Source organism: Bactrocera dorsalis, chromosome 4 (genome assembly GCF_023373825.1).
Source record: "Bactrocera dorsalis isolate Fly_Bdor chromosome 4, ASM2337382v1, whole genome shotgun sequence".
NCBI lineage: Eukaryota > Metazoa > Arthropoda > Insecta > Diptera > Tephritidae > Bactrocera > Bactrocera dorsalis.
Window position 1 is genome coordinate 12,168,344 of NC_064306.1, and position 25,791 is coordinate 12,194,134.

Consider the following 25,791-nt stretch of genomic DNA (forward strand, 5'->3'; position numbering starts at 1 on the left):
TCGTCTAACACTGTTTAAATGAGGAATTGGGAAAAGGTGGGGCCTCTCACCAAAACTGGTGTACTGACTCTAAGAAACCGTAGTTAAGCCAATAATATTTTATGCGAATGAGTTTTCGGGCGAGTCAAAGCCAATCGGAAAGAGGTGCAGTGAATTTTTTCATCAAAGTGTAGCTTCCTTCAGAGTGACGTGCATGCACTTCGATAGCCGAGCGTTTATACCAGGTTCAGCTCGCTAACTTTGTGCACAAAACTAATCAAGGAGAGCAAGATCTCGTTAAAAAGGCATCTAAAATTGTTCATATTACATTTGTGTGGCCGCCCGGTTACAGCGGAATCGCCGGAAGCTGCAAAACCGCTGAGCTTGCCACAGAGGGTGCCTTTACTACAACTTCATTCAATTGGATATTTGTGGTTTTTTCTATGTCTTCTAGCATCTAGGTTCAGAACCTACGAACCTGCTGTGAGCTGGGCAAGCGCTGGTCAGCGAGATCGTTAGGCTCGACGTCCCCCGAATTACTTCTTCTTTCCTTTCCTCGGTAGACAAACCTTCAGTGAAATTAGCGCAGTAGTCTTAACAAATTTGTGGTAAGCTCAAAATACTTTACCTTATCTTTCAACGTCTCCTGTGTGATTACTAAGATGATAGTATGTTGTCAGATTTGGCAGATGGATCTACCTTACATGAAAAGTAGTACCAGATTTCGGTATAACTGATCCGACAGTTTTATATTTTTATGAATTTCATACAAACATACTCTGAACTTTGTAAGATTCTCAATTTTATGTCCCAACACGTTACTCAATCTAAATGCAAATACCCAACTTTTGTCTTCAAGAACAAATGGTGAATTGAGTTTCATTTTATAATGTGCCGTAGATTATCAAACGGACGCTATATAAAACCTTATTGAGGGCGCTATGGTTTACTATTACATTTTAAGTCTGGTCTAGCGACGTTCTCCACAACGCAATAAATAGAAGATACAGGATGTTGACAAAAAATATCTTCGTAACACTGTTAATAGTTGGTAAGTCACTTAGAATACATTTTTTCTTTCTCTGCCTCCCGTGGCAGGTATTGCGTCGCATACTCTCAGAGCTGGAATATTTTCATCAGTTCGGACGACATTGCCTAGCCATCGTGCCGCAGTCTCTTAATTCGTTGAATTATGTGAATATCGTCGTATATCTCGCATAGCTCATCGTTCATCGCTGCATCATATAGCAGGACGGGTGTGCTGAGGGACTTGTAGAATTTGGTCTTTGTTCTCTTTGTCTTTCTTCGTCTAGAGACGAAATTCGATTTCGATGCTGACGTTGTTCTTGGTGTTAATGCTGTTTCCAAGATAGGCGAAATTATCTACGACTTCGAAGTTATGACTGTCAGCAATGACGAGTGCGATGACTGTTTGTTTGACGACAGGAGATACAGGCTGTATACTCTTATAGAAGATTGTACCTTCTCTAGTTAGCTCTGCAGCTCGTATTATTTCCTCCAGCAATAGATTGAAGAAGTCCCGCGAACCAATAATGTATTCAAAAATATATATAAATCATAAGCCTGATGAACTGAATTAATTTAGCCCTGTCCGTCCGTCAAGTTAGTGTTAATTTTTTTATTTGTGAAGTGTATTCGGTGCAACCGAAGTTAACTTGTTTTAACCTAAACTTTTAAATGAAAAATATTTATTTCAGCTTGTGTAGTCATTAAGGAAACACAGTGTGCCAAGGATGGAGAATTTCTGCATGATGAAGATAGAATTATAGCCGGTGAAGCAATTTCAAGTGATGATATAGTAAATGAATTTCTGCATCCGGATACAATGGAAGACGAGAGTGACGCTATGACACCGAAATTTAAAAGGATATTGCTTATGCTTTCCCAATATATAGCAATGGAAAGTGGACCAGAATATGTATGGCTTAAAATACAGAAGAGTGCGCCCAAAGAAGCATAAGTTTATACAATGATAATAATATTTTTAATAAAAATTATGTATATATGTGTCAAGCAAAAAGTGACTATTCGTTTGTTTTAATTTTGATGATCGTACGAAGCTGAATTGTGACAAAAAAGTACCTGGAAATTGTAAATGAAACACACAATATTTATTTTGTCGCCTTCAAAGTAGTCCCCATTAGATCTAATACTCTTATGTCAAAGAGTTTTGCAGTCCTCGAAACAATTTCCATAAGCTCTCTTCGATCGACTGAAAACAGGTTCCATGGAGCGGAAATTTCAGTTTGGGGAATAAGAAAAAAATCAAATATGTTGAATACGGTGGTTGATCGTTGGTATTAATTGCGTTGTTGGCTTAAAATTCGGTCACAATCGGCCCTCGGTGCTATGGTGCATTATTATCGAGTAAAATCAATGATTTTTTCATCCACAATTCCGGCCGTTTTCGACGGATGTTCTCACACAAACGCCTCAATATGAAAAATTTAATTACAATTTCCATCAAAATGTATAAAAGTCCTTAATAAGTTTTAAAAAATAGACTTCTTATGAGTCAGTGGAAGCAAACAAACAGCCTTGATCCTTGTTTCCTATTGTGTGTGTCTTAATTAGCCTTTGGAGTGTTCCATACAAACAATATTTCCGTATCATGAACAAGAAAGTGTGATAGGCAGCCACAATTAATAAAAATTAATTAGACAATATTTTTGGAACTGCTTCTTGAATAGGAAGTTCCCAAAAATAGACTACGGAATTGAAAGAGGTCGACTAATAGCTTGGAAAGCTGGAGGACACCAGTGGTGGGCAAGTAAATGCTCTGCTGCTTTTGAAAAGTCGATAATTAGTCGATTGGTTAGTCTACGGAGAATTCTTCAAACATCGGAGTCATTCACAAAAACGTGTTAGGTTTATGTTATTGTTTTTCTATTGTCATCAAGAATTCCAGTCTACACAATTGCTGATCACCAACTTTTCCTTATCGCCAGGCTTTAAGAGAACACCTGCTGCAGAAGATAAACATGTAAATGTGGGTTTATTTTGAAGCGATTTGGCTGATCCTTTAAGAGGATACACACTTTTATAGTTAAAACTTAGCTTATTTATCTTCCAATGAAGTAGGATTTTTACCATACCGATTGGATACTATTGGACTTAAATAGAAGTATTAGAGGGAAGCGACATTTGTAGACAAAAAAAAAAAGAAAAACCGAAATGCGTGAATACGAAAAGCCTGACAAGCTGGACGACAGGGGTAATGCTCGAAAATTCTACGAAAAGATGTAGTGACTAACAGAAGGTTTCATAATCCCAGAGGTGATCTAGTGACTGATGCTTACAGCATACTGAAATTATGAAGAGAACACTTCTCCAGTCATCTGAATGGCAGTGAAAGCATTACAACAGGAGTTGATGAACCGGATTATCCAATCGATGACGATGGAGTTGACGTTCCATTGCCCGACCATGAAGAAATACGAATTGCAATTAACCGTTTGAAGAGCAACAAATCGACAAGGGCCGCTGGATTACCGGCCCAGCTTTTCAAATACGGTGGCGAAAAACGAATTGGAATATAAATCTATAAAAAGGAGAACTCACAATCTGCGCCAGCTACTACAAAAACTCTGTCAGGTTCGAAAAGGTCTACTTCGAAACGTTCGATGTCGTCCGAATGGACGAAAACACTTCAGCTCTCAGAGTATTCGACGTAGTACCAGCTCAAGGAAGCAGAAGAATAGAAGGACCTTCACTCCACCAATTGGCACCAAACAGCGAAGAGGAATAACGACTGGCGCGCTGTTCTAAACTCGGCTATAAGCCCGTAAGCGATGTCTGCGCCCATAAATAAGAAGAAGAAAAGATGATGACGAATGAATAGACAATGTTATTAGTATTATGCATAAGTTTTGCCTGCGCTTGATTACTTTCTTTCTTTTCAATTAGTATGTTAATCCACGTTCTTCGCTAAGAACAATGGGAGTTTTTAATTTAAAGTTTTCTATTGTCTTCCATAATGGATACTGAGGTTTTCCAGATTGCACTATATAAGCCGTATTACAGTTTTATGAAGCTTTAGTGGTAATAAATCATATGTTCCGAGAGCTAGCCTGCTATTTCAGCATCTTTTTACCGTACTAAATCGAGGATGTTCCCGAAATATGCTGGCTGTTATTTGTTCCTTGGTAAGTGCTGAAGTTTCAAGGTTCTCTAAAAAAAAAAAAAACTCATGCTGCTAACTTATTTTGGTGGATTGCTACATATAAAAAAACATATAGAGTCATGAGTTCTTAAGTCTAAGTAAGAAGAGAAGCCGCTTATGTGCCATCCACAGTTATTTATCATTTTACATACGTCAGTTATAGTAAATGATATAATTATAAATTGTTGCATAATGATTTTTCTATATTTTAGTTTTCCTAATCATTTGCGAAATACCAAATGAAGCCTTCACTTCCCAAGGTTGTGCCAACGATGAACTTTCCGATGATGCTAGTACAGCAAGTGAGTTCAAAAACGTAAATACTACGGGCGGAGCTGACACCAGCGACAAAAAGCTTGTATTTACAAAGGTATTGGATCAAATAGCGAAATTGGTAGAAATGCCGGATGGACCGAGAACCATCTGGTTAAAACTAGAAAAGTCAAACTTGGCGGGCAAAAGCTCCTAAAGAACTTAGATATAATATCAGCGCAAAATATAAAAATTTCGAATATATGTAACATCATTTAAAAAAAAAATCTTAATACGTTTCTATAAAATATTAAAGCTTTGAAATATATTGATACATAAAATGATTTAAAAATATATTTTGTAATATTTTTGTGAACATGTAAGTTAATCATTGAAACGCAAATAAAGATCCTTGAAGCGCAACTAATTGATGCTCACTGATTCTCGTTAAACCTCCTCCTAGAGAACTTTTTCAAAAATAGTCGGTTCGTTGTGGAAAGCCACATAGAGCTCCAACGTCGAGAGTCGCCTAAATTCGTAGGCAACAACAATTCTTTTTAGTTGCCGGTTAACAGTTGCTTGAAAGCTATCAGGAATGCATATAGAAAACATATTCAGTACCCAGTCTGGCTTGAAATTAATCTATCTTACTAGAGCGAGAGAGCAGACCTAAGTATTAAGTTAAGCAAGTAAGAATGATTATACTACTTGGATACTGCCAAGAAGCCAAGAGTCTTCCTTATATAGCTCTTAACCAAAATAGCAGAGAGTGATAAGTCTACAGTCTGAATAAATTGATCTCATCTGCACCAAAGGATCTGAAAACTGAAATACTCTCCTTCCTCTACTTAATTTCTGTGGACTTGGATCACTTCGCCACAAAAACTACTCGTTGTGGCCTTTCTCTGTTCATATACCGACGAGGAATACGTGGATGGGGTACTTGGGTACTGCTAAAGAAAGCCTAGAGTCTTCCTTATATATGTAGCTCTTAACTAAAATAGCAAATAACGACAAGTCCACAAATTTCAGTCACAGAAAATGCGGATAAATTGATCTCATCTCCACCAAAGGATCTGAGAACTGACTGTACTTAATTGCTGTGGACTTGGATCACTTCGCTCCAAAAACTACTCATTGCGGCCTATCTCTGTTCATATACCGACGAAGGATACGTGGATAGGGAGTATTCGTTGGAGAAGAGACCTACTGAGATTTTTTGCTGATGGCTCCGAGCTGGAGTGCAAGTTTGAAAGTGGGGTTTTCTGTAAGGAGCTTTTCGACAATCTTGGTTTTAGGCTACCGGCTTACTACAGTGGTTTTCAAGCAAAATTGGCTATGTAACGCTACGAAGAAATGCCTCTTTCAGGGTGACGAGTGCTTCCACTGCTGAGTGGCGATATTCGCGTTGAGCTCGTAAGCTGTGCGCTAGAAATTAATGAAAGATTATCTGTATTCGACAGAAATAGCATTAGGCACTTCATCACCGGACGACGACCAACTCTTATGCGACTGCAACATCATTTTGGTTTAGATTAGAACAAGATATCTACTTAAGTACTTCAACTCAGCAAAAAGTTCATGCTGCGACATCGTAGGGGCACTTCCTCCAGTCTCCAGACCTACAATGTTCAGGCTTTGCAAGACTGAGGTTGCAACATCTCATTTCAACAAATTTGTGATAATTTCAAAGCGCCATTTCGAGGATCTTGTAAACTCTTATGTAATTTTAGGTGCAACAACAGATCGGCGTTCTACGCTGTCCTTGTGAGGATCGACTTCTTAGGATGGAAAGTTTGATTTGAACTATTTGACTTTAATTCTAAAGTCAAGATAGTGTTCGAACAAGCTTGAATAATTTCCCATCAATACTTATCAAAATATTAATGAAAGTCTGAGAAAATTTGTTGAAACCCTCATTTGCATGAATTGATTGGATTCTGTTCATTTTAGACCCTTAACATGTAACTGCACGTTCTTCGCTTAGAACAATAGTTGAATTTAAATTAAGTTCTTCAATTATTGTCTTAATGGATGTTGCAATCTCACAGATGCTACTATATAAGCACGTGGTATATTTGATTAATCCTCAGTGAAATCAAAGGTTTTTCGGCTGTTTTCGAGTTGCTAATATACTTTTTCAAGGATGTTGCCCAAGAGTTATTTAATGTTCCTGCTCGTTGGTAAATATAGCTGATTTTAAGAATAAGTTGCTCCAAAATTTCAGGAAACGCCATGGAAACGATGTCGCATATTGCTCACTTCGCATGACATTAATAATTAATTTATATCCAATATGGAAACATCACTTCACGATTTTCGAATTGTCGTAGTCACATAGCCAGACAGTGTTTGATATGTCATGAGAAGAGCATCCCACCACAGCAGTTATCCATGCTATCTATATGTCTCGAATAACGAATTTGCTTTTAATTATTTTAGCTTTTCTGATTGTGAACCAATTGTCAACAAGCTCTGGTTATCCTCTTGATCGAAAAATAGGTGGTAATAGTACCGCGACACCTACCGCAAATGTTGCAGAAAAGTCAACAGATGTCTCTGAACCCCGTCTAACATCTATCCCTGAAAAGCATGCACAACAGTTAAATGATGAATATGTATTCGGTCGCTCTCATACCACTAAAGCTGTCTCAAATGATCCAGTTATGTAAAGTAATAGAAATAAGAAAAAAGTTAATTTTCAAATACTAAAATTATAAACAAATATATATTCTTATTTTTATGTAAAACGAAAGCAAATTTGTTTTCTTAGTCTTGTTGTCAATCCAATGGAATGCTTATTATCATTCAAAAGATCATTTTTTGGCATTTATGTTTTGAAGACTATCTCTTTCAAATGTTGACCACGGCTACGTCTCAGATGGTCCATCCGTTGAGTTCAATTTTCGAAGACTCATTCGAGCATTTCGAATGGTAACTGGCGAATGACACGCGTGATGTTTTGTTCCAAGACCTGCAGCGAAGTGGGATTGTCCACATAGACTTCAGACTTTACATATCCCCACAGGCAAAAGTGTAACGGTGTGATATCACACGATTTCGGTGGCCAAACGACCGGCACGAAACGTGAAATTATCTGTTCACCGAAATCTTCCCTCAATAAACTCTTTGACTGACGCGACGTGTGGGAAGTAGCGCCGTCTTGTTGAAACCAAATGTCGCGGAGATCACGAGCTTCAATTTCAGGCATCAAATAGTTGGTTATGATGGCGCGATAACGGTTGTCATTGAAGGCTATGTTTTTAATGGTCTCATATTTGAAGAAATAAACCACACTAAGCCATTGTTTTTTCTGGATGAAGTGGCGGATTTTGAATCTCTTCAGGTTGCCCTTTGTTCTAAATGTTTAAATTTTTCTTATTTACACCCATTGAGCCAGAAATCGGCCTCACCGCGGAACAAAATTTTGCTGGAAAGGTCAAGAGGCTTCGGTGAAGGCGCAAGCTTTGTTTTCAACAGAAAATGCGCCAAGTCGTTCCATATGTCAGTCCGAGTTGCTGCGAACGGCGCCGAATCGACCGTCCACGGTCTTCGTGTACACTTTCAGCTACGATTGCTATATATTGCGTGCTGTACGAGATCTATTCAGTCGAATATTATCCAATAATGAATGCGTGGTCTCCGATGGTGTTGCGAATAATACGTTCAGTAGCACAATTGTATTTTGAACATAAGTTGATCGCAGCCCCCGAAACACATTCTTTACAGAACGTGAAATTTCGAAGTAAAGTTTTACGATATTCACACGTTGTTCAGGCGTAAGTCTTTCCATGTCAAAAGCCCCAACATTATTGAAAAAAAAATAACATTGACAGCGTGACAGGACTCACGCATGATTTGTCAAAACAGGCTATTGAAAAAAGTACCTCTACTTCGACCACCCATTATATAGTCGGTTAAGCTACCACAACGGATCGGCGTTCTAAGTTGTCTAAGTGAGATTCCTGTTAAGATTGACCTCTTAACCTAAACCAAACTAACATAATGGCTATCCTACTTGAATGCTATTAAATAATAAAAAATGAGCAGCAAAAAATTTATAAAGAATCGATATAACCTGAAGTCTTACAGTTGTCATCGATTCTTTAAAAGACATTTGTCAGCTATTGGATCGAACTGAATGCACATTATCAAACTTCCTTATAGGAAACTTGAGCGAAAAACTTTTCATAAGCACTTTTTGGGATGGCCTTTAGCTCCTTCAGCAAATTTTATTTTACAAGTATCTACTCGATCCACTGAAAACTGGTTCGGCGGAGCGGCAGTTTCAGTTTGGGAAACAATGCAAAATCACACGGAGCCAAACCTGGTGAATACGGTGGCATTTAAAAACAAAATTCAGCTTTATTGAGACTAGTCGAGCAAGAACGCGTTTCATATCCCATATATCTACCAAAATCAATCGAACAGACTCGCAAGATATGATGAACTCTCTTGCCATCTCTCAAACACTTGCCTGACAATTTTCAAACACCATATCTTTCACTTTTTTATTATTTTCGTCAGTTGAAGAGGGCGAGGGTACTCTTGACCGAGGCATGTGTTCAACGATTTCTTGACTCACTTTGAAGGCTTAGTACCACTCGTAGGCTTGTGTTTTTGATAAAAAGCTTTGAACATAACCTTGATTTTTGACCTGCTTTGACGTGTTGTTTTCGCCTTACCTTTGTGACGACTTAGGTGTATTAATCGTCTGTTTCCGATTGAAAGCATAAATCTTAGACTCATTTTTTCACGACATCTCGGTAGTCGGAAAGCATGTTTTAAGGACGTTAGCGCGTCGCCGATTTTCGCAAAAATTGAGTAGTTTTGGAACCAACCGTGCTTTCGCTTTTCTTAGGGCCTTACAGCCATTGTTTAAGATGAAATATTATGCAGAGTTTGAATAGCAGTTTTAAAGGAGATTAAATTCATTTATATTACGATATATTTTTTTTGCATGCTATTTGTATTTATTTTTATTTAATGTCTGTTTGGTATTTCACAAAAACATATTGACATATTTTAATATAATTTTTAAATTTGCAATTGCTGAGGTGTGACTCTTTTACCCAAACCTCAATCATGGATGCCTGGACTACGACGTGAAACATTCTCATCATGTGAAACTTTAGGTGCGTCGTCGATTCCCTGGGGGGCATCATTTGCTTCAGGGTTTGGACAATTTGTATCAGCAGCGCTGCTGCCTGGCAGTTCGTTGGCGATTAGAAGCACTGTAATGTACAAACATTTTATGGAGTTAGGATGAAAAGTAATATATAAGCTTGCTTACCAACGAGCATGACAATTAAAGTTTTTTTCTGCAACATCCTTCTAGAAATGTAATCTGAACTTGAAGACACTTGAAGACGATTGAAGACACCTTTGCTTAAACTGAATATTGACACAACTTCGCACGTTCTTTTATAGTACGATTCGGGTGATGAAATACCCATTAAGACAACAATAGAATAATTGAATTTACAATGAGGTATTGTTGAAAACGAAGATCGTGCCGGTACATATAAATTGCCTTAGTTTACACAAAGATCATTTAAATTTGCACTAGGATCTTACGTGACAGATAATCACAAATTATATAAGATTTATATATATAATACTTTCGAGAAATTGAAGCTATAAAAATATAACAATGAAAAGGTTTTGCTCGAAGGTATTATAATCCAATGAGCGCTAAACTCGGTAGTTTAAATTTGTCAGGAGTAGCTGTACTGCTCAAAAGCAATGACGAACTCTCTCTTGCACCAGTGACACCAAAATTTGATTATCCACAGCAGTAGTCTTCATCAAACACTAAGCACAGTTGTTTATTATCGTGTTTGGACAAAGGAGACGTCTAAAGCTCTAATAATTCTTCGAAAACAGCCTATATATGCTTTCTCTGCTTAAACTTGAATCACAATCTTATGAAGTGGTCACTTTAGTCCTCTAATGAAGCGCTGCGCTGTTGTAGTTTCTTGGTGTGAATAAAATTATACAGAAAAGAAAGAAGCTTACATCGAAATTGTGTGCAGTACACCATGTCGAATGAGCAACGCAGCACTTATGTTAGAAGGCGCCAGCATGAAGATTCTGTAAATATGTGACGTAAATTTAACTTTTAACTTTTTAAAGAAGGGGTTTTATAGAAAAAATTATTTAAATTATAAAAAAAAGAAATCAAAAATACAAAAAAAATATATATAAAATTTGCCGGAAACTTGACATAGCCCCCATATAACTAATATCAGGATCTTCGAACATCCGGCTCATACTCAATAGGATTGGTGATGATATGTGTGGTACTTTATGCAACCCAGGGAACACTTTTTTAATATATGGCATATTAATAGTATGTGGTATTGACAAAAATATATAAAATCCAATCAATATTACCCGAAAATCCCATATTTTCCTGAACTTCTCGGACTTTGATTCTTGTAAGTTGCAAGAGTATAAATATTGTAGTTCGCTTACACACGAACTTGGCCCTTCCTTGCTTTTTATCTTTAAGGTCTAGAAACTATACTAACATTGAGTAAGATGTTATTTTTGAGGGCTGATCCGAAGTGAGGTACTGTTTTTAATAGACTTTTTTTGACAGATCACGCTTGAGTAGTGTCAAGCTGTCATCTTATATTTCTTTAGGGTTATTTGGTATTTCACCATTGAAAGACTTTCGCCTGAACAGCGTTTAGTTAGCCGGCGGAAGACTGTGACGACGAATACCGATCAAATCATGGAAAACATCGAGTTAGACCGTTATGTGGTATCTCGTGATCTCACCCAGAAGATGGTAGTTAGTCACCAAACCATTTTAAACCATCTGCAGAAGGCTGGATACACAAAAAAGCTTGATGTTTGGATGCCGCATGATTTGACGTAAAAAAACCTTCTGGACCGAATCAACGCCTGCGATATGCTGCTGAAACGGAACGAACTCGACCCATTTTTGAAGCGGATGGTGACTGACGACGAAAAATGGATCACATACGACAATATCAAGCGAAAACGGTCGTGGTCGAAAGCCGGTGAATCGTCCCAAACAGTGGCCAAGCCGTGATTGACGGCCAAGAAAGTTTTTCTGTGTGTTTGGTCGGATTGGAAGGAATTCATCCACTATGAGCTTCTTTCATATGGCCAGACGCTTAATTCTACCATCGGCTACGAACAACTGGACCGCTTGAAGCAGACGATCGACCAGAAGCGTCCAGAATTGGCCAACAGGAAGGGTGTAGTGTTCCACCAGGGCAACGCCAGACCACACTCATCAGAAGCTACGGGAGCTCGGGTGGGTGATTTTATCGCATCCACCATATAGCTCGGACATAGCGCCAAGGGAATACCACCGGTTCCTGTCCATGGCGAACGCCCTTGTTGGTGTAAAATTGAACTCAAAAGAGGCTTGTGAAAAGTGGCTGTCCCAGTTCTTCGCAAATAAGGAGGGGGGCTTCTACGAGGGAGGTATTATGAAGTTGACGTCTAGATAAAGAGAGGGGGGTAAATCAAATGCCGCAACTGGCAAATGCGATTTAAAAATAGTTATATGGCACTGTTTTATCTAACTGTGTTCCACAGTGTACATTATATTATATTAAAGGTATATCTAATTTGCGAGTCAATGCATATTTGCACTTCATGCGAAAAATTTTTGCTTATTGATATGCAACTACACGCTTCTGTTCGTAAATAATGAACACTTTCGTAACAGCTTGAATCATATAAAAGTACTCAGTTCGCGAATATAGGCGTTATTGAGACTTTTCTATTTTTACTATTCGAACAAACTTCTCCTGTCACCGCAGGAAGGACTTTTCACATTATTCAATCATTCAAACAAGATGTGGCCAAAGTACGTATATCTAATCGTTGGAGGTAGGGACCATATTTCATAAACATAGCAAATGATATTTGAGAGAACTAAAACTTATCATTTATTCTATTCTTACAATATCTTGGTAGCTTTAGTAGTCACAAGCCTGTTTAGAAGATCTCATGCGCAATCTGTGCCTTGCGGCAATGCGGTGCAAGCTCCTCAAATTTCAGTAAGATCATCTCTGCCGATATTCCAAATTGCTAATCCACAAGATACCGATGCAATAAAAGCAATTATCACCGATTTGCTGGCCGAGTTGGCATCTGATGATGAGGAAAGACAAAATCCTGAAAGTGAAAGCTGGTGTCCATTAATGAATATAGATCGTGAAGAAATTGAGGGATTAATTCAAATTATTTTGGAAGAACTAAAGGACGTTATTGGGATAAATGAAAGTAAATCAGATATATTTGTAGAAACTTCACAAGCCGACTTGAATGCCAGAAGGATGAGGACGTACATGGAAAGATAATAATAAAGTAATGAGCAGTATACAAGGGCAGATAAAATTATAAGAACAATTTTCTATATATTTGAAACTGTAGCTTCAATCTACTAATAATTTTTTACTATAATAATAGGAAAAGACAAAGCTACCCAAATGTTTGAAATGTTTGAACCTTCAGCGCTGACTAAGTCATGTCATCAGGGTGCAAGAGTGCAATCCAGTTTTGAAGGTTTGTGTTTCAGTACGCGCCGCTGGAAACAGAGGGAGAGCAAGACCTCCACTTCGTTGGGAAGATCAGGTAGGGAAGGACTTAGCTTCACTTGGTAACACGAAATGTTAAAAAGCAAAAAAAAAGAAAAAAACAACTGAAGGATTTAGTTTTCTTTAACGATGTAGAAGATTATCAACATTCGACTGCACCGATAGCTGTTGATAGCATTTTCGATCATCAATGCTGCTGGCAATAGTTGTTTTTTTATTGGACGCTGACCAGCTTAGTTTATATAGCTAAAAGGTTTCGGGGGATGCGTTTCTTTAAGATTTGTATCAGCATATATTTTCTGATTTCGAGTTTTTTGAGTTGTTTTTGTTGATTTGGTAGGGTTAAAGAATCGAAAGAAATATTGGTACAACACTCAAGAATCGACCTGATTTAACCCGACCTGAATTCGCAAATCGACTATCCTGGGAACGGTCTTTTGGACCAATTAGAAAAATCTCTACTATTTTTATTGCTATTTTTTATACTCTTGGAACGAGTTGCTACAGAGTATCATCACCTAAAACTAAACGAGATAGATATAGGGTTATATATATATATAAGTGATCAGGATGATGAGAAAAGTTGAAATTCGGTTGACTGTCTGTCTGTTCGTCCGTCCGTGCAAGCTGTTACTTGAGCAGAAATTGGAATATCTCGATGATATGTGAGTTCCTTAGTACAAAAAAAAATCGAGTTCGAAGATGGGCGTAATCGGACTACTGTCACGCCCACAAATCCACATTAACCGAAAACATAAAAGGTGTCATAACTAAGCATTCAATGAAGATATGAAGCTGCAATTTGGTACAGGGTATCGATCGTACCAGCAAGGGGCACCTGTTGGCAAAATATTTGGAAAATTGGCCCCGACCTGTAACAAGTTTAATGTTCATATCTCCTAAACCACTTAAACTACTACAACCAAATTTGCAGAGTACAAATTTTATAAGTAATTCTACCAACAGTGTGAAAATAGATGAAATCGGAGTATAATCCCGCTTACCCCTATATAACGGTACTATTCATAACTAATAAATTTGCGATAAATCAATAACTAAATACGCCCGAAACGCAAAAATGTGAAATCCCATATCTCAGGTTGTCAAATATCTACCTTCCTAAATTACGAGGCATGAATCGAAGCAGGATTGTCCTCATATACGTAAGACTTTATATATCTCTACAGCAGAAAGTCTAACGGTGTGATATCACACGGTCTTGTTGGCCAATCGACCGGTCCAAAAATGTGTGGGAAGTGAAGCTTTCTTGTTGAAACCAATTGTTACCGAGAACACGAGCTTCAATTTAAGGCATCTAATAGTCTGTTAGAGGTATTTTGACGGTTACCTTCTCAGCGACATCATTTTTGAAAAAATATGTACCGGTGATTTCACCGCCCCATCAACCACGCCAAACCGTTGTTTTTTCTGGATGAAATGGCCGTTTTTGAATGTCTTCAGCTTAGTCTTCGCCCCAAATGCGGCGATTTACTTGTTCACATACCCATTGAGCCAAAAATGGGCCTCATAGTTGAACAAAATTTGCTTTGAAAATGTAGGATCTTCTTGGAACTTTTCAAGAGCACATAGAGTGAAGCGGCTTCAGTTGTTGCACAGCTGTATTTTGTACGCTTCCGACTTAAGATCTCCACGCGAAATGCGCCAAGTCGTTCCATACGTTAGCCCGAGTAGCTGGGAACGGCGTCGAATCGACTCTGTACGGTCTTCGTGTACTCTCTCAGCTACGGCTGCTATATTTCCTTCCCTGTGTGATGTTTTCGATTGAATATTATTCAATAGGAAAAAACTGGGTTTCAAGATGGGTGATGGGGTTGCAATGGCCAGTAGGCCCATTATGTTGGCCATAAGTTGAGCGAAGCGTGCGAAACACATTCATTACAGAACGTGAATATTCGTTCGTTAAACAATTTCTAAACATTGATAAGGCAAGAGTCTTTCCGTGATGAAATACTAAATAATAGCGAACAAATATAACATGACAGCTTGACACCACTCCACTTGTATCACCCGTTATAACCAGCATTATTAGTACCCATTATTATTATATGGGTATAATAGTACTCGTATATCTAAATATTATTATTAATTACCCAATAAAGAATCGAAAATCGCAGCATTGATAGAGGAGTGCTCAGCGACGTCTGTAGACCCTCGTACTGTTCTTAGGGAGCTAAGCTCTTTAGCAGAAAAAAGACTTTAAGCAGAGTCAACAAAGCTCAGCTGTTTTTATTTGCAAAAGATCATCTTATCAAGGAAAGTGGACCGTCTTAGGCAAAAAAGCTACTAAAACTACTTACAAATTTGTATGAAGTGGAAATAAGGAAGTCTCGATAAATATTGCTTTATGTAATGATTTATTAATTTTTCCAAATCCCAAAATATATTTACATGTTAAATTACATATATGTAACATTCATAGATGTTTAAGCTTTAATAAATTTCTTGCGGTTTTGCAAAAATTCCATTGTTTGATATCCAATTTGTCGCTCTTTCAAAATTAAGTTGGTGAAAACACTGTTCATTTATTTACAGTTAGTACGAAGGTATATTGGCCATTATATGTTGTGGTTCTTGACCGGCCTTCTCGCGTACTTTTATAGGCTGTGAATTTAAAACTACTTCCATTTGTGGTGGATCGTGATGCGGCATTATTTCGTCATCATCAGGAGGATACCTTGGATACTTTGGCAGATGATTCGGTGGATACTGCTTCGGATATTGCGGCAGAGCTGATCTTGCCTTTCTTATAGAAGTTTGCGCCAGGTTGTCATCAGTTGCCGATTTTCCAGTTGTATAAGAGACTAGGCTTAAAAGGAGACAAGCTGCAATTGAAATGTAAGAATGAGCTTTTGCAGTGGAAAGCGAAAAATACTCATTTATAAGAAAGAACGCTTGGCGGAATTAAGATTTTATTTAGAGAATTATTCTGTAAACAATTTAGGATGGCAGCATTGAGCTGTTCTTATTTTCTCTTCTCTAAATAAGCTTCTTTTTAATATTTCTGCTATATGTCCTTGTAATACTTGTAGGTAGTTATGAAAAATAGATACTTGCCACCAATTAATACATATACCCAGTTTTTTTCCGACGCCATCCTGCGTGACTGATTTTGTAGGATGTAAAACCTTTCTAGTTTATAATGAATTCTTGTGGGAAACACTTTTCCCAATGTCTCTGAGACCTTTTGTTTGGGTTGCTTTTATAGTAAGCTCGACTGCTTTTGATTGATCATTAATAAACTGATTATTCGATTTACACAAAGGTCTTTGAAAATATGTAAGTGCTTCTCATTGTTTGGGACCAAAACGTGTAGTTGCATTCCAATGAAGCATCGCAGTGTTATTTGAGATGTGATTAGGAATTAATGCACAAAATTACCTACACTGGTCTGTACATATATTTGTTTAAATTGTTTCTTACTTTTCAATTTTACGTGATCTTGAACAAATTTTCAAAAAGCCCATACATAAGTTGTTACCCTGACGAAGCCCCTGTGGAACCTAAAAAAGGAAAAGGAAGTATTTCAGCGTTTCTTTCCGATGGCATTGCTAGTTTATTTTATATTTTGCGGCGGTTATGAATAATAACTCCCCTGTTCCACGACGGATCAGCCCACATAATGGGAACCAAGAACTGCTACTTCACTTCATTATCCTATATCAGGTATGATAGTTACATAGTCGCAATAATGCAAGAATGTTATACTCTGCTTAGAGGTCATAAAGGCCGCGCTCGCCAACCTCTGGAATGTTGCATCAAAAATTTCTTGAAGAATCAAAACAACTTAAAAAGATCGAAAGGAGAACCCATATTCTGAAAAAACCGTTTAACGAAAGTCATTCGGCATTAAGAAGTAAGATAGCTATAGGCTATGTAGGCTAAGCTGAGCTGAGCGGATTCTCATAGTCCAGAGCGGATTCTCATAGTCAAGAAAAAAGCAACAATCGCCTTATGATAACCTAAAGTACTATCATTAACTTTCCATGTAATTGAATGCGATAGCTTTCTGTATACATATATCGGATGCTTCGTTTCTTTGACTTAAATATAAATTTATAAAAATAAAAGTTAAAGGAAACATAATTAACTGGCGATCTTAGGCCGGAAATAAATAAAAATAAAAGAAACGGCGTGGTTGAATATTTATGGGCTGAAACGGTTTATCTTGAAAACTACTGGTCTAGTTCTATGACAAAGTTATAACTGATTTTTCAATAGCGACGCTACAAAAGTAGACCAATAGGGACAACCAACCGTCCATACTTCTTTCCGCTCTTTTTAAACATTTCTCTTTAGTAAGGATTGTCATTTCATTATAGAAAGATATACGATCCAACAACGAGTCGAAATTTTTAAAATTTACTAATAAAATTCAGAGTCAGTGGCCTCAACTTTAAGAGCACTACGTGCACTATATGGTCCTAATAATCGTCCTGTCAGATCGACAATTGAGCGTCTAGTGGAAAAATTTGAATCCACAGGCTCAGTAAAAATTGTTGCCATGCCAGTGAGAGAAAGAAGTGTCCGTATTGTCGAGAATATGCTGTCGCTAGCGCATCAATTGAGGAAGACCCAAATCAGCCTCTCGCACGTCGTTTTCAAGCGTTGGACATGCCTGAGGCGTCGTTGTAGTGAATTTTGGGAAAAGATCTTGGCCTACATTCTTACAAGATCAAATTGACGAAAGAACGGAAGCCGTGAAAGTTCGTGAATTGGGCTGAGCACAAACTTTAATATGATCCGGATTTTCATCGAAAAATCGTCTTCTTGGTTTGGTATGGTTTATCGGCTCACTAACATCCGGTAGTCTTCATCAATGTGCTGTGGCTAAGTGAGTCTATGTGATTTAGGAGAGAGCACAATAGACCTAAGATCGCGGTACATTCCTCATCTTTCAATCTAATCTAATGAGCCGACGGCGTCATTTGACCGTACTTCTTCCATCATGATCAAGACCGGCACGTTACTGTGAATGGGAATCGCTAACGCTCGACGATAACCGAATATTTTTGTTCCGAATTGGATGACATGGGCTTAGACAATATGTGGTTCTAAAAGGACGGCGCCACAAGACACACAGCGAATGTCACAATCGATTTTTTGAAAGCCAAGTTTCGTGAACGTGTTATCTCACGAGATTGCCCAGTCAAGTGGCCGCTTCGGTCGTGAGATTTGGCGCCTTTCCTGTAGAGCTACGTCAAGTCTATGGTTTATGCCAACAAGCTAGCAACGATTGATGAACTTTGTACGAATATCGAACGTGAAATTGCAGCAGTATTAACTGCTTTATGCTTGAAAATTAAAAGCCGAAAATTGGGTTCAGCGTCTGGACTTCTGCAAGAAGAGAGCACCAGGTGAGAGTGTAAGAAGCAGAGAGAACTGATTCATTAATTTACGGTATTTTTACCATTTTAAAATGTACAGATTTTGAAAATTAAAATTTTGTATCTTCTTGTTAATTTCTGCCAATTTTCCGTTTCTTTACTTTTTTGTTTTTTGCTCTTTGTGAGAGTAACTTGTCAATTTTCATATTATTCTTCTTTCCGAAAGCTTACAGTTACTAAAACTTACGAAACAGGCTCATAGTAATGATAGTTTTTTATTGAAATTTTCTATATTATTGCTAGTATTTTCGACTATCTTTAAAATTCACAAGAAACTCGAAATTAAAAAAAAAATAGTAAATGCATTAATTCCTAATCACATCTCATAGAACACTTCGATGCTTTTTGGCATGCAACTACACGTTTTTGGTCACAAACAATGGCAGGCACTTAGATATTTTTGAAAACTTTTGTGTAAATTGAACAATCAGTTTATAGATAATCAATACTTCCGTCCATCTTACTACATATACTCGTATTAGTAACCAAACACAGAGTGACTTCGTAGAGTTCACTATAAATTCAAAGGTTGGCTATAAACTCAAACGTTTTTACTCTCTATAAAATCATTCACGCAGAATGGCTTCGGAAACAAACTGGATACATGTAATAGTTGGTGGCAAGTATAATTTTTCTAAAACTACTTATCTTCAAGGTCATATGGGAGAAGTATTGCATAGATTGTCCATCTGCTCAAAGATCTGATTGCTAGCAACTTTAAATGAGTAGGAAAATAATTCTGTTGAAAAAATCTTAGTTTCGATTTGAATATGTTTTAATAAATACTTTCCCTGTCCATTGCAAAAGCTCATTCTTAAACTTTAATTACAGTTTGTCTCCTTTTAAGTCTCGTCTCCAATACTTTTGGAAAATCGGCAACTGATGACAAGCTAGCGCAAACCTCTATAAGAAAGGCAAGATCAGCACAGCCGCAGTATCCGCCGCCGCGTCAGCCGCAATATCGGAGGTATTCGCCGGATGATTTTTTGGGCCGCATAGAATATGACTTCAAGAAAGAGTTTAATCGTCCGGGGTCACTATATCAGCATAGACCCATTTAAAAAGAAATAAAATTTAGCCTTAAATTGAGGTGACTGCGACAATATGTGTACATGAGAAGGCCGAACGCGAACGCCCAACTAATTTGACGGACGAATCTGCTTATGGTGAAGAAAATGTATAAATTTAGACAGTATTTTCACGAACTAATTTGTGAAAGACCAAAACGGTAAATTAAATTACTATATGAAAAAATTAATAAATGATTATACAAAAAAATGGTAATATTTATTGAGTGTTTTGCTTTTTCATTTTGAACCGATGCGTAAGTATTTTTAATAGATTTTAGATGTTGGACTTAACATAGCCGCCTTAGCAGACACTTAATGCCCAACTAGCCTCTGGCATAAGCTAGCCATAGGCCTTCTGTAATAATTCGGGGAAAACTTTAATAAAACCATATTTTGGCACTGTTGACCCGTTTTTGCTTCTGAAGATTGTCATGTTGTTGTTGTTGTGGTGGCTGAAAAGGTTCTTGAGGTAATTTCGAGGAATGATGCCGAGTTGACATTCATTGGCTGGATAAAAATCCAGGTGCGTTGCGGTTGCTCGTTTTGTTTGTTGATTTTTTGCAAACGGTTCTCCCGGGTCCTCTCCCTCTTTTCTCTTATCCCTCCCCCTTTTCCCTTATCTCTAGTTGCTTTGGTGCGTCTTGTATCGCTTTCTGCATTTTTTCAGTTTCGGCGCAGGCTACCGATAATGTCGAAACACTGTACTTTGTACTTATAGTTTCTGCCTTGACATTGCTAATATTATCTTGTTGAGTGTGCCGCGACACTTTAAGAGAGCCACATTCCCCTCTGCTGTTTTCTTCAAAAATAATTTTTGGCTCGGCGAGTTGTGTCCATATAAGGAATCTATTGTCTGTTTACATCCCCTGTTTCAGGAATCTCTTGTTTCGCATCTGTAACAGCGAGCGTAGAAGCCTCCTTTGCCTTCTGAAAGTATTTAGCTCGTCGTCCCTTTGTACATGATGGTTCTGTTCTCGTTTGTTGTTTTAATTATTTACGTTATTTATGTATCTCCGCTCGATTGTACGGTTGCAATTTCATCTCTATAGTTATCTGTATATTTCAGACCACACGAGGGTTGACGAGCGACCTTATGGGAATTCACAGTCTAGAGCACTAGTCAGGATTATACTCTACTGAGGCTGTACCGCCAACGTCGTATCGAACGTACATGAACACTCCGTAGAAACGGTGGTAACAGCATGCCACAGTCTTCAGCCCAAGTTGAACGTTTCCAAATCGTTAGTCAAAATCATGGTTTTACTTCGTAGTTGAATTTTTTAGTATGTCGTCTGTGTGTTGCTCCTGGTCGAGGACTGCTTGTTTGATATTTACAGTTAAACGACGTCTTGCAGACCAAAATCTGTGACCCCGACAGAGCTGAGCTAAGTAATTGAGAATTCCGACTACTTCCGTTTGTAGCGTCTGACGTCGGATTTTTGCTTACCTCTCAAGTAAGGATGGGATGCTTATTTGCTTTGCTTGCTTATTTCGAGACGAATGTTTCAGGTCTTTTAAACAGAACCTTCCTCTCCTATCGCTCTTGATCAGGGGCTGGTTATTGGTTAGTAAATAGCTGCTTAGGCCATCAACAGTTCATCAAGCGTAACCCTTGGTGGCTTGAGCTTAGCCAAAAATATTTAGTAGTGCTACGAAAACAACTTAAGAGATTTTTTTTCAAATCTCAAATGAATCTGCTTGAATTGTTTGACAATTTCAAAACTTTCGTTTCATAAACCCCACATCAAGCCCACTATAAAGAAGGGTAAGGAAGTTTCCATTTCGTGTCTGGAGAATACTTAGTAAATTCCAACTGGTTGGTAATGGGAACCACCGTATTGTTTTCAACAAAAGAGTGTTTTAACTGCAAGTTTTTACGTGATTCGCGTAAATGCATATTTTATTAAAAATTAAATAATAAATATATTTAATGGAGTCACATGTTTTTTGACCCATACAATGAGCCCCATTAAAATGTTCGAACTTTCGTGTAACTCAGTCCTCAGATAAAAGCTCTAACAAATTTGTTATAAACCGATTGATTTCACTATCTAAACAACTTCCAACGATGGCTTCATTGACAGTGTAGAACTGTCTTTATACTTCCAGATCTCCGGTCGATCTAGTAAGAATTGGAACGGTACAAACCCATGCATACAAGATGGTTAACAAAATATATTTCATATATGCGATGGTTAGTGGCAAGTACTTTGTTTCTTGAAAATATTTGCTGGAGCTTCGGAATTATTTCTTCTAAAACATGCATTAATAAGATGAAATGTGAACCCAGAATGTATCATAGTCAAAACCTTCAGGACGAGAACTTTCGGATACTATTGTAACGTAGATGAAAGAATAAGATAGCAAAAGACAGCAGAACTGGCGATCTATTCGCTTTTCTTGATTATTACTCGTACAAGTATGGAAGTAGAATGGTAACATTCTTCCTTCATTGTGTCATTGCAGCTTTGTTCACCATAAGCCACATCTCAGGTGCCTGTGGAAAATGCTTAAACTATGAAAGTCAGTTAGAAGAAACTCATGAACAAAATTTAGCAGCGGATAAGGACCAGCAACTTGATCCTAATGTAGCAATAGAGTTAGATGTATTAAAGGACGACCACCACCAGCTGCCGAAAGAATCATGAGAAAATCTAGAATTAATGGATGAGGATAGCTTCTTAACATCTCTTATAAAGAACTTGAGATGAGGATGACGATAGCTTTCTAACATCTCTTTCAAAGAACTTGAGATGCAAGGTCAAAAAGCGAAAACAGTTCGAATACTAAAATTGTTTGCCGGTGGTAATATAAAAACTGCTTAAAATATTACAAGTTTTTACTGGACATAAGTATTGTAAGTGTAATGAAAGCGTAAGAAGACAGGAAATAAAAATATGTCCCACTGACCCAGAACTGGACCTGATTGCCAAAAAAAATTTTTGTAGACAACTTTGGATCTTCTTGGAACATTTCAAGAACCCATAGAGCGAAGCGATATCACTTGGGAAAGTCTAGCGGCTTAAGTTCTTGCTAAAACTGTATTCTGTATGCTTTCAATTTAAGATCGTTGACATGAAATGCGCCAAGGCGTTCCATACGTCAGTTGGAGTTGGAAATTTTAAACGTTTGTAGAATATCTATTAACGTATGGTAGGTCGTAGAAGATGTATTGTATTGGCTTCAAAATTCCTTGGCAAGACAATGAAACATCTCCAGTTATCCGCTGTTTTGCCAGCTATGATCTCCTATATATTCTCAGAACCGTAACAGGAAAACAGTATATTAAGTTGTGGTTCTTAAAGTAAGCGCTTTCTAAGAAAAAGTGTGTTTTTCTAAATCATTTGATTTCCAAGAAGAAATAAAGCACATATAATTTGAAGTTATGGCCAAGAACTTAGCTTTATTGTAAAGATAGGGTTTGCCATAATGTTCTGAGAATAATTTTGGGCTAGTAGTCACACGCCGCCGATGCGAGATGATATGCTCTCCAAAAGTTTCTTTCAATAAATTGTTTGTTGCATTTGGTTGTCGATCTTCTGTCATTATTGGAGAACAAATATAGCCTACTAACTCTGATCCAGATCTCCAGAATATATCGTCTTTATGTAACTGGGGTTATGCACTGGTCAGTAAGAGGCTAAAGTATACTGACAACAAAGAAAAATACTTTTCAAAAACGAAACAACGATTATGGCGTTGGCGTCAAAACTTTGCCGTGCTTTTAACAAAAGGTGAACAAGTAATTATTGGCGTTTAAAAGATTAGATAAGTATTTGGATTGAAAGTTACTGTTTAAATGACACGATTGTACTAGACTGGTTATACTGCATACTGTATTTAAGACAAATAGCTTAGCGTTTGACAGTTACTTTCCATCTGTCGAACTGTACACAATATGAAGCCGAAATCGCTGTGCTTATCCGTCCTCATAGTGGGTAGGTATTAAGGATTCGTCAAGAGCAATGGAAACCTAGAGGTCTACTAGGCAGTTCTATAGCAACAGTGTCTCCACCGATGGACTAATTTGTAGAGGAATAATTTATTAAAATAAGTTATTCACTTTTTTTCAGCGTTTCTTCTCGCTTCTGAAATGCCAAGAGTCCATGGAATATTTTTATTACCTGTAGAGTTGTTAGGAGCTGCTGCAAAAGAACTCCATTCTTTCGTAAGAGGTGTAGCTACTGGCGTTACCGATGTTCTGCTACCTGAACGTGCCACAATGCCACCGATTCAAATTGTGATGCAAAATCTACCAGTAGAGAAAGATGGAAGGAAGAGTAGAGAAATTCAAACGTATGTGGATGCATATAATTTGATGGAACCAGATACCTCCGACGAAAATAAGGAGACGGAAAGCTCAACAAATGAAATCGAAAATGGGAATAATTCGCAGGAACCAGATACAACCAACGAAGATAAGGAGACGGATAATTCGGAGTCGGAGAAGAATGGAAGTCAAAATGGGAATAATTCGCTGGAAACAGATAATTCGCAGAAAACAGATGTAACCGTTGAAGAAAAGGTGACAGATAACTCGGCGGAAAATAATGGAAGCGGCAGTAAAGAAGGCGAAGAATCAATAGGAAAAATATTAAATTTGGATAATTTTGTGAAATCTCTTATAAAGAACTTGAAAAAATGCGAGTTCAACCAATCAAAAAACAAAGAAAAATCTAATTCAAATATAATATGCCATTGGTAATATAAAAATTCCTTTGAATATTATAATTCTACTGCACACAAGTACTGTAAGTCAAAAGGAAGTGTTAGAGAAGAGTAAATAAAAATAAATGAAACACCTAATGTTATTGAGTCTTTATTCATTTCGATGTTATATGGTATAGTCCGATATCGGCGGCTCCTATCTTGCATCTCATAGCTGCCGCATTTTAGAAGTTTGGCGGAGAGTTTTTGTTACAGTTTATCTCACATTACAGCTTCTTTCTTGGCTTGCCAAATCAATCAGAAAATGGGAACAGCAACGGGCTACCTGAGAACATCAATAGGGTACCCGAAAACATTGCGTGAGCATTGATGGGATGGCCGAGAAAACCGATCAAGTACCAGAACAAGTACCAGAAAAGACCTATCTGAACATCGATGGGTTACCGAAGAATATCGGTGCGGTATGAGTAAACATTGATGAGACTTTTGAAAAAATCTATAAGGTGCCAAAGTGTTTCGATGAGGTATATGTGAATATTGATGTGACAGCCCCTGAACATCCTGATATACCTCAAAACATAGGTGGGATACTTGAGAATATGAGGGGTATGCCTGAAAATTGATGTGACAGCCAAAAACTATTTGATTATTAGAAAAACACGATCTCTTACTTTTATTGAGATAACTCACAGCTTTGCGATACATTTGGTATAAAGTCTACCAGAAGTTCGAACATTTTTTATTAAGCATGAGAAGGCTAAGAAAAGCCTGCAATCGATTCAATCAACTTTTGTCAAATATTTGTATTATATATATACTGTTATCAAGAAAGAATTTGCTCCGAACTTTAAAAACATGTCTGCCAGATTAACGAGTATTTTAGATAAAATGTTCGCTGGTCAAATTGGTGTCCACATATTCGGTATCTGGAGTTCGATTTTGATAATTTTTGATTTAGTTGGCCTATTTAAGTGTACTATACTGGAAAGTGAAAGAATCGGATAGAATTTAAAGTTTGTTTATATAGAAAGTATGTATTGTTTTCAAAACAGAAAATAAAATACCTTTGTCCTATGAGTGTTTGGAAGCAAGTTAGGTTGAGTTAGGCCAAAAGTCGATACAAGAAGGATCTAATTTGGACAGCCTAGAACGCCTGTCCCTTGTGGTACCTATAAACTCCTAAAAACTGGATCGTAAGACCCTCTCAGATCAACAAAGAGACTTGAGTCTGTTACAAATTTGTTTCAGTGTCGGCTATGCCTTCTTTTACAATGGCAGGAAAACGGCGTAAAGAGTGCCTAGATGTTTCCACTTTACCTTCCACTTTACAACGTTGACAACCTTTTGGACCCTTAAATGACCTCCCTGTTCAGTCATGCATATGCGACACCTAATTAGAAAATGATTAATTTCAGCCTGAAGGGTTAAAGACGGGATTGAATCAATTATCGATTTAATAGAATGCTTAAATTCAGCAGAAAGTGCACTTTCTTGAATTAGTTGGAGCTCCGAAATAACAGGTCTGGCTATGTGTGCAGTTGCGTCATTTTGCCGGAAACAAACGCTATTGAACAATGAGTAGACTCTGAGTAGAGTATATTTATATTGCTAAGAAACTCATAATACCCAGACACCCACCACCTCTTCGT

General features: G+C 37.6%; 4 protein-coding genes and 2 long non-coding RNA genes across 6 annotated transcripts; 4 read left to right on the top strand and 2 right to left on the bottom strand.

Moving 5' to 3' along the window:
• The first annotated feature begins 871 nt into the window (after positions 1–871).
• Positions 872–2,006, top strand: LOC105223532 (uncharacterized). The gene is made up of 2 exons (XM_011201273.4): positions 872–1,030; positions 1,698–2,006. Exons 1-2 carry the CDS (start codon positions 991–993, stop codon positions 1,958–1,960), a joined length of 303 nt encoding a protein of 100 aa, XP_011199575.2. The 5' UTR covers positions 872–990; the 3' UTR covers positions 1,961–2,006.
• Positions 2,007–6,468: 4,462 nt separating this feature from the next.
• LOC125778192 (uncharacterized) lies at positions 6,469–7,146 on the top strand. The gene is made up of 2 exons (XR_007422563.1): positions 6,469–6,597; positions 6,857–7,146. It is a non-coding gene; the product is annotated as an uncharacterized LOC125778192 (long non-coding RNA).
• Positions 7,147–9,362: 2,216 nt separating this feature from the next.
• On the bottom strand, positions 9,363–10,397 carry LOC125778098 (uncharacterized). Its single transcript, XR_007422486.1, has 2 exons — positions 9,708–10,397; positions 9,363–9,648 (listed from the first exon to the last, which is right to left on the bottom strand). It is a non-coding gene; the product is annotated as an uncharacterized LOC125778098 (long non-coding RNA).
• A 1,743-nt stretch (positions 10,398–12,140) lies between these two features.
• LOC105223531 (uncharacterized) lies at positions 12,141–12,854 on the top strand. Its single transcript, XM_011201270.3, has 2 exons — positions 12,141–12,289; positions 12,377–12,854. The coding sequence occupies exons 1-2, from the start codon at positions 12,256–12,258 to the stop codon at positions 12,760–12,762; spliced, it is 420 nt and encodes a 139-aa protein (XP_011199572.2). The 5' UTR covers positions 12,141–12,255; the 3' UTR covers positions 12,763–12,854.
• A 2,501-nt stretch (positions 12,855–15,355) lies between these two features.
• On the bottom strand, positions 15,356–16,227 carry LOC105223530 (uncharacterized). The gene is made up of 2 exons (XM_011201269.4): positions 16,075–16,227; positions 15,356–15,842 (listed from the first exon to the last, which is right to left on the bottom strand). Exons 1-2 carry the CDS (start codon positions 16,112–16,114, stop codon positions 15,553–15,555), a joined length of 330 nt encoding a protein of 109 aa, XP_011199571.2. The 5' UTR covers positions 16,115–16,227; the 3' UTR covers positions 15,356–15,552.
• A 7,028-nt stretch (positions 16,228–23,255) lies between these two features.
• LOC105223528 (uncharacterized) lies at positions 23,256–24,512 on the top strand. Its single transcript, XM_049454874.1, has 3 exons — positions 23,256–23,412; positions 23,548–24,117; positions 24,415–24,512. The coding sequence occupies exons 1-3, from the start codon at positions 23,373–23,375 to the stop codon at positions 24,510–24,512; spliced, it is 708 nt and encodes a 235-aa protein (XP_049310831.1). The 5' UTR covers positions 23,256–23,372.
• The last annotated feature ends 1,279 nt before the right edge of the window (positions 24,513–25,791 follow it).

Coding starts and splice junctions, on each gene's coding strand:
- LOC105223528 (XM_049454874.1), top strand. CDS start 23,373: ATGAAGCCGAAATCGCTGTGCTTATCCGTCCTCATAGTGG. Junction 23,413..23,547: donor CTTATCCGTCCTCATAGTGG/GTAGGTATTAAG, acceptor ACTTTTTTTCAG/CGTTTCTTCTCGCTTCTGAA. Junction 24,118..24,414: donor TATAAAGAACTTGAAAAAAT/GCGAGTTCAACC, acceptor CTCACATTACAG/CTTCTTTCTTGGCTTGCCAA.
- LOC105223530 (XM_011201269.4), bottom strand. CDS start 16,114: ATGGCGTCGGAAAAAAACTGGGTATATGTATTAATTGGTG. Junction 15,843..16,074: donor GGTATATGTATTAATTGGTG/GCAAGTATCTAT, acceptor TTTCAATTGCAG/CTTGTCTCCTTTTAAGCCTA.
- LOC105223532 (XM_011201273.4), top strand. CDS start 991: ATGTTGACAAAAAATATCTTCGTAACACTGTTAATAGTTG. Junction 1,031..1,697: donor CGTAACACTGTTAATAGTTG/GTAAGTCACTTA, acceptor TATTTATTTCAG/CTTGTGTAGTCATTAAGGAA.
- LOC105223531 (XM_011201270.3), top strand. CDS start 12,256: ATGTGGCCAAAGTACGTATATCTAATCGTTGGAG. Junction 12,290..12,376: donor CGTATATCTAATCGTTGGAG/GTAGGGACCATA, acceptor ATATCTTGGTAG/CTTTAGTAGTCACAAGCCTG.